An 8,014-nucleotide genomic window follows, 5' to 3' on the forward strand; every position below is an offset into this window, starting at 1 on the left:
GCTAAACTGGCTAAAACATCAGACTCACAGTTACTAAAGTACATCTAGACATTAACTACTGTACAATACCTGTTTGCTGACGCCAGACGCTGGTTTGTGCTATGGAAAAACAGCATAAATCAATAATGGGACATAAAAGCAAGTGTGTGCGCATGTGGTTAAAAAGCCTGAGGGCGAGCGAGGCCTTTAAATATCAAAGGAGCTGTCATCAGACAGCTTGTGAACTATAACCTCCATCTCTGACAACGGTCGGGGGTGGAGGGCTCCATACGCGACGGTGCAGCATGCAGTTTCCAAATATGATTATGTCAGAGTAAACCAATTATTACAGGCAGACTGGACAAATATGGGTATGTTGTGCGTAAGTGGCTAAAATTATATTCTCAACGGCTCCAGGCAGATGTACAAAATAACCCCGTCAATTGATGTGCTCATATAAGATGCTTTAATTCACTCCAAAAAAAAAAGAAAGAAGATCAACTATTGACATATTACATACAGAAATTATTTAAAAAGCAAACAATCCAAGTCTAAGTATTTAATTTAAAATATACAAAAAATAAAGAAGCATTTACTTAAAAAAAACAGGTGATAACTGTTGGTGTACTCGGAGGTGACAGTGCTACCCTGTATGGCCACTGTATCAGTTACAGTGGCATTTATACAATATTGTTTAACAAGAGGAGAAACCATTTGCAAATGTCTCCATTACACTGAGCTGGGAAAAGGGGGCAGTAATGAGTTATAGAGGCCTGTGAAAGGAATTGTGGGAAAATACTGGAAATGTGACAAGATGACAAATGTACACCTAAGTTTCATCCTCTCATCTGTGGATCCTTGTTGAACTGTTCTCGGATCAGTGCACTGTTACACTGACGTCTGCTTGTAGTTCTTGGTGTCCAAAACTTTCTTTCCACACATTGCACAGATTCCTGTAGAGACAAAATGGGAGTTGTAAAAGATGGGAAATAATATTAGCTGATAAAGAAAGACAACCCAAGGTTCTTATTGTATTTTGTGGAAAGTAAATGAACATGGGCTTTTGCCTCTTAGCTTCAAATTAAAATAATTTTGACAATCCATTTGTAATGCCTGCTACAGTTGCAGACTTTTGGATCTTTCCCCTTTGCAGGGAAATTTCTACAAATGTCTGCATGATATGAATTTTCTTTCTCATCAGTTGTAGAGCCACACAAAAACAATGTCCCTGATCCTCTGAATAATTCAGAGACATCCCTGTGTGGACATGTTTCATTTGAATGTCTTTTTACAGAAGAAATGCTACTTGATAACAGCGAGCTAAGTGAATTATTCAGACACAAGGACTGGACATTAGGACACTAAGACACACATTAAGAGATTAAATTAAAAAAACTGCATAGCTACATACCACAGGCAAGTGAGAAGACATGTTTGTTTTTATTAAATTAACCCTGTATGCTCAACTTCCACAGAGGATGAAAGTACTTTGGACAGTAATTGTCTCAATTGAATTTCTATAGTTTGTTTCAATAGTCTTAGCCACTGAGTGTTTGTAAAAGACTAAAGGCAATTCTCAAAGGAAAAACATACTAGTGTGACACATTAGAGATTCAGATGGTATTGTGGGTCAGTTTATACCTTTCTTGTATGCACAGCCCTGACAGTAGTGCGATCCAGACTGATGAACAGAGCTCTTGCAGATCCTGCAGATAGCGAATCCTGTCTTGCTGTAGGGATCAAACCTGAAAGGGAAATAAAACTGATCCATAACTACAGTTTTACAACAGCTGTATGATTTTTAAATGAGTTGTCAGTCAAAATGCCAAAAGGCCAAAAGTCTTTATCCACTCACCTTGCTTTCTTAGAAGTCAGGAACTTGTTTTCATTTAGCTTGCGCCCACCACTCTCTGAGGCAGACAGGAAGAAAACATCATCATCAAAGTAGAATTACATTATAGTATCTTACAATTAAAATATAATATGAAAAGTGGTAATATGAAAGATTTGCACACGTAGTTGAAGACGATGAAACGTGAAATACAGGAGAAAATACAGGGGGAAAAAACAATAACACGCTGAAGTAAAAAATTAGCATTTTTATAAATAATACGTAGGACCTGAACTCACCTGTTGTATTCCGTGCTCCATCCTTCCAGGTGTCAGGAGTGATCACCTTTCCGAGCTTCTTCTCACCTGAAACAGAGACAATCGCAATCTTTGTTAAAGGTAAAGTTGTTGTTCTCACATAAATACGAAGACAGTTAGCAGTGGCTAATGTTAGCTCTCGAACAATCTCCAGTCTTCGTGAACATCAAAACATTAGATAAACTTGTACGTAGAAAGCAAATGAACTGTGTGATACATACACTTCTCACAAACCATCGTTCCTGTCTTTCGTTATTTCGTTCGTCAAAACAAAATAAAAAAAAACCTTGGCTAAATGTTAGCTTAGTCGATGGACGATTGTAAACTTCCGGTCGCTTGTTCCTCTGGCATTCGCCGCAGATTGATTGGTCAGCGCTGTGGTAATCTCGACTCTCATTGGCTCATTGTCCTGTCCATCACAGCGAGCCCTACTGTGACGTCACTGGCCTTCTGTGATTGGTTAAAAGGGTTTAGCATCTGGAAAGTCACCTACAAAATAGTATTTCCTGTTTTCTCCAGTGTAGTATTTTTTCTCTCTTTCAAATTAAAAGAATTGTTTAGTTACTAATCTCGCAGAGATCCACCATCGTTTGCAGGAGAGGCTTTGAAACAAATTACTTATGTCTTATAATGGACTATGTAGAAAACTTGGCCACGCAACACAGTGATAATGATTGATTAGTTGATCAACATAAAAAAAATACAACCATTTCGATAACCTATAAATGTGTTTAATTTCCAAAGTGATCCATAGGAATCCCCGGTTCTAGCAGGCATGGTCTACTATTGATTTCTTGGGATTGCATGCTTGTAAAATACACACATTTCTTTTTTGACCTTTCAAGATTAATTTATTGATTTAGATCTTCGAGATAATAAATATTTGGAAGTATTTTTGAATTCTGGGATTAAGTGATGGCCCATTTTGCCTAAGTACAATGATGAGCTTTTATTGTGAAGTCCAAGCGGAAGTCATTATCACTCCATGTTTACGGAAGCTACAACGACTGATCCATGCATTCATTCGGCTCTGCACAACCGCTGCTGAATTAACATTTCAGCGGATTGTTAATATATTATAATATATATTTTTGTATCATTAGTATAGTTGTAGAAAGGTAAAGTCGCCGCCATGTGGGATCATGAGATCAGAGCCATGGCGTCCACTCACGCCATCATCGCCGCCTCGGTGTTCATGGCCACCGTCCTGCCCGCCGTGTTCGTCCGGGGCTTCTCGGTGTACGGGACCCACCTGCTGTGGCTCTACTCGGCGTCCGCCACCGTGACCGCGGTCAGTGTCGCCGTCTTCTGGCTGCTCGGCATCACACCGCCCACCAAGAAACACACGCTGGGATACAAGGTAAGTTAACTCGGGCTGTGGTGGTTGGAGAGAAGTATAAGAGGATACAAATGTCTTTAAAACGGTGTGTGTGTTATATATTTGTATTAATCGTTAGTTACACATGTCCAATTACTCACCAGCTAAAAGCTTTAATGGCTAAGTGGTCGCTTTTTAAATGAAAAAGTGCAAACAGCAGTAAAAACACAAGAAAAAGAGGGGTGTGACAAACACCACAGATTACATTTTGTTATTTATTCTATTTATTTTGGATTGTCGACACAAGCAATGTTGTTGTTTGTTTGTGTTGAGAGTCCTACAGTATGTAATTTAAAAAAGAAACAGGACACACAGGAAGTAGGCTAAACAAGGGGTTAAGACTAAATAAACTAATGCTCTTCCTACTTCTTTTCAAACGTGCAAAGTTGTATTGACTAAAGTGCTTTAGCTATATATTGCTCACGTGTTTGAAATAAAACCTTCATTCATTCATTCATTCATTCATTCATTCATTCATTCATTCATTCATTCATTCATCTTTTTTGATACTTTTAACACCATAAGATGTAAACTTTAATCGAATTTACAGATTTACAGCCAGCATTATTTACTCTATCAATAATCATTATATAGCCTACTGTGAGTAACTGTGAATAATACCCTCAAATAACTAAAAACACAATTAACATTTTTCACTTTTTTGTGTTTTAACGCACTGTAAGTAAACATGTAATATATGATGTAAAGATAAGATAAGAATTACTTTATTAATCCCATAAGAAAAATTAATTTGTCTGTGTCAGCTCATCTACCATTTTCACTGGAATTAAAAAGCCTGATGGCTGTTGGTACAAAAGATTTCCTATATCTCTCCATCCCATGATTAAATTAGATGTGAATTAACCAATGGGACCTGGATGCATCTCCAGCTACAGGATCATTTCTCACATTTTTCAAACCAGAGAAACATTCACACCTGGATCTATAACTTCTGTCTCCCTGCAGCTGTCCAGGTTGTTCCGCTCCTGTCTCTACTTCTTCCTGTCGTGCCTCTTCTTTCACACTGTGGTCGTTCTCTACGGGGCTCCATTGATCGAGTGAGTACCTGGTGACACACACACACACACACACACACACACACACACACACACACACACACACACACACACACACACACACACACACACACACACACACACACACACATATACAGCGGGGAAAATAAGTATTGAATGCGTCAACATTTTTCTTAGAAAATATATTTCTAATAGAGCTATTGACATGAAATTTTCACCAGATGTTGGCAAAACATCTGGTGAGAAATCCAAACATTTAAGCCCATAAATTAAGTAATGTGTAATAAAGTGAAATGACACAGGGAATAAGTATTGAACACAAGGTTTAGAAAGCCAAGAAAGCAGCTGGAGTCTGTCAGTATTTAGAAAGTCATCCTGTCCTCTATCAGTGCAAAGTAATATAAGCTGCTTTAGTCCAAATTGACGCCTATAAAAAGGTTTCTCATCACCAAGGTGTCACACAAGAGGCGTCTCATGATTTGGAAAAGGAAAGAGCTTCTCAAGACCTTCAGTAGAAACTGATGTTGCAAAACAAACTAATGACATCGGATATAGACGTGTCTGAATGAACCATTTTATCCGTTAGTGCCGTTAATCTGGAACTAAAAAGAACAACATTTCACCATAAAAAAACAAAAACAATGAGTAATGCATTTAACCGCCATGGCCTCTATGCATGCTCACCATGCAGGTCTATTGATGTGTTCAATAGTTATTTTCCCTGCTGTGCTGTATGTATTTCTCAGAGAGAGAGGGATGTACAGCTGTTGTTGCTGCTGGTTTGGATAAAGCAGCTGCATGTGAGCAACTCACTATCAAATGCATCACCCATAATCAAATACCTCAGATAAATAACAACTGAATTAGTCAAATAATATTTACCTTTTAACAGGCTACACATTCATGTGCTTATATTTTTTGTCTGTATATTTTATCATCTTATCTAAAATGAGTTGTTTTCTATTTTTTTTCTGTATTGTAACAAGTTTTGTTGCTCAATACGTCTGATTGTTGCTATGGTGCCTCTGATTTCTGTCTATTTCCAGAAATGCCTTAGAGACCTTCTCTCTCGCCGTGCTGCTGACGTCTCTAACCACACTGAGGTGTCTCTGTGTCCTCGGCCCCAACGTCCAGGCCTGGATACGAGTCTTCAGTCGGCACGGGTGAGCTCCCCCACCCTTGTACGTTTTGTGCATCTAATTTGTGAATCTAAACTGATTTGGCTTTTGCCCTGTTTCCATCCTCAGAGCCATGTCTGTGTGGGACACATGTCTACAGATCACAGTGGCCTGCACGGTGGTAGGAGCCTGGGTGGGAGCCTTCCCCATCCCTCTGGACTGGGACAGGCCCTGGCAGGTGAGCACACATGGAGCTCATCTAATGAACAAAATGTTTACTTTGTCCTTAAAGGGATAGTTCACCCAAAATTCAAATTTCAGTCCTCCGTGCCTTCTCTGAGTTACAGCGGGGGTCCGTGCAGCACTGCATGTCCATATGACGGTTGCGAACAGAGCTCACTTTTCTTCTTCCAAAAAGACACACCAAAAAACATCCAAATACCTCCATAGTGCTCGTCTGTAATGTCCCTCTTGTATTGAAGCCCCAACATGAGAAATTGTTCCGAAAAAAATTAAATAAGTCTATATTTTAAGCTTGTTTGTAGCGGAAGCTCCCAGTGTTGCTCTGCCGGAATCTCGTGCGATTTGCGGAGCCGTGAACTGGGTGGCAATGCAAATCGCGCAATATTTGGACGGACCAGGAAGAGCAGTGCTGGGAGCTTCCGCTACAAACAAGCTTAAAACATATACTTATTTAATTTTTTTCGGAACAATTTCTCATGTTGGGGCTTCAATACAAGAGGGACATTACAGACGAGCACTATGGAGGTATTAAGATGTTTTTTGGTGTGTCTTTTTGGATGAAGAAAAGTGAGCTCCGTTCGCAATCGTCATATGGACATGCAGTACTGCACGGAGCCCCGCTGTAACTCAGAGAAGGCACGGAGGACTCTGAAACTTCTCCCAGCCCTTAGTTGACATGAGGGTGAGTAGATAATGAGTGAAATTTGAATTTTGGGTGAACTATCCCTTTAAAGTGAGCATCACACAAGAACATTTTATATTCTCAACATCTGTTTTTTAAATGTGAGTTTCTTGCTTGAGATCTAAATTAATTAGAATAGGGAAAAAGTTGTTCCAAAACAAAGCAGTGACTGATATAAGAAGAGAAGCGCTATTGTGTGGTTGTTTTTAACACTTATTCTCAGCTTTCATGTGGGGATGCCACAAAATTATCGCAAGATAATGTCTCTGTGTGAATTACTGGACAATCATTCCTCTTCCGGCCCTAGATCAAACAATCTGATGAGGCAAAACCCACTTCAAAACCTGAAAACCATTTACTTATAAATTACATTATCTTCATAAACAAACAATGATTCCCTAGTAATGATTCTCTGTAGCGTTATAATGTAAATCTTTACCCGTCTCCTTATTTGGTCGCCACACAGCGCAGCCTCTTCACGGTTTCCTCTGCCAACACGGAGCCAGATGTTTCCATTCATCACTCAATAGTGTTAAATACAACCTTCAATGAAATTACAATGCAACACAGTAACTATTAGATATTTCACTTTCATTAATTTAAATGACAGGAAGGGAACGATTAGATTTCTAATTGCAAAGGGAGTTCTCTGCAAAATGCAAATTAGATGTGGACGTTGATTATTGGAGCATAACTCTAAACGCCAGTGGAGCTGTATTATTTCCTTTGAGAAGCTGCTCCTTGAATTAATCGAACACTACACATGTGGAGATGTTGTGCTTGTGGGGAAGATGTTCAAGCCCCTCTTGATCTACGAGTGCGACACACAAGTGTTTTCATCCTCACTTACGACAGCCAACAATCAAACTCACACGTCGCTGTCCTCTTCCTCTCTTGCAGGTTTGGCCCGTTTCCTGCAGCCTGGGCGCCATGATCGGCTTCCTGACCGGGCTCGTTGCCGCTCCCGCGTGGATTCACTATCACCGCAAACAGCTCACGTACAAGTGCAAGTGATGGAGAGAGACACGTGTTTGTGTGTCTGTCTCGGTGTCTGTGCTCCGTTTGAATGTGACCACGCGGGTGTTTGTTTGTGTTCCTGTTGGATTCCTTTTAACTTCTGATTATTTATTGGGAGAGAGTTCATTTATTCTTCGCAGCGTGTAGGAGAGATGGTTTTGTAAAAATTAAAAACACAAAGAGCTGTGATTATTTTGTATGAAAGACGCCTGAATCTGCTCCTGAAGATTTTTGACATTAATAAAAATACTACTTCTACAACAGTGTATGTTATTATGGGCCTATTAGTTTAAAGGGATAGTTCAACATTTTGGCAAATTGGCCCATTGCCATAATCCCTATAGTCATAGCAGTAGGTTCGTTACCTTTAATTGTCAGTGCAAGTTATTTTTAGAACGGCGGAGCAGAGCCG

General features: G+C 39.6%; 2 protein-coding genes across 2 annotated transcripts; one reads left to right on the forward strand and one right to left on the reverse strand.

The window, feature by feature from the left end:
* Positions 1-428: 428 nt before the first annotated feature.
* On the reverse strand, positions 429-2,546 carry cript (cysteine-rich PDZ-binding protein). Its single transcript, XM_083993978.1, has 5 exons — positions 2,349-2,546; positions 2,110-2,175; positions 1,835-1,889; positions 1,621-1,724; positions 429-932 (listed from the first exon to the last, which is right to left on the reverse strand). The coding sequence occupies exons 1-5, from the start codon at positions 2,362-2,364 to the stop codon at positions 868-870; spliced, it is 306 nt and encodes a 101-aa protein (XP_083850104.1). The 5' UTR covers positions 2,365-2,546; the 3' UTR covers positions 429-867.
* A 591-nt stretch (positions 2,547-3,137) lies between these two features.
* On the forward strand, positions 3,138-7,806 carry pigf (phosphatidylinositol glycan anchor biosynthesis, class F). Its single transcript, XM_083993977.1, has 5 exons — positions 3,138-3,487; positions 4,472-4,563; positions 5,589-5,705; positions 5,790-5,898; positions 7,486-7,806. Exons 1-5 carry the CDS (start codon positions 3,260-3,262, stop codon positions 7,597-7,599), a joined length of 660 nt encoding a protein of 219 aa, XP_083850103.1. The 5' UTR covers positions 3,138-3,259; the 3' UTR covers positions 7,600-7,806.
* The last annotated feature ends 208 nt before the right edge of the window (positions 7,807-8,014 follow it).

This window comes from Trachurus trachurus, assembly GCF_905171665.1.
Source record: "Trachurus trachurus genome assembly, chromosome: 19".
NCBI lineage: Eukaryota > Metazoa > Chordata > Actinopteri > Carangiformes > Carangidae > Trachurus > Trachurus trachurus.

Excerpts from the sequence above, each read along its gene's own strand:
- cript (XM_083993978.1), bottom strand. Across the intron at positions 1,890-2,109 it reads TGGAGCACGGAATACAACAG|AGAGTGGTGGGCGCAAGCTA; the intron begins GTGAGTTCAGGT and ends TGTCTGCCTCAG. Across the intron at positions 1,725-1,834 it reads CTGACTTCTAAGAAAGCAAG|GTTTGATCCCTACAGCAAGA; the intron begins GTGAGTGGATAA and ends TTTCCCTTTCAG.
- pigf (XM_083993977.1), top strand. The coding sequence starts at position 3,260 with ATGTGGGATCATGAGATCAGAGCCATGGCGTCCACTCACGCCATCATC. Across the intron at positions 5,706-5,789 it reads CGAGTCTTCAGTCGGCACGG|AGCCATGTCTGTGTGGGACA; the intron begins GTGAGCTCCCCC and ends TTCCATCCTCAG. Across the intron at positions 5,899-7,485 it reads ACTGGGACAGGCCCTGGCAG|GTTTGGCCCGTTTCCTGCAG; the intron begins GTGAGCACACAT and ends CCTCTCTTGCAG.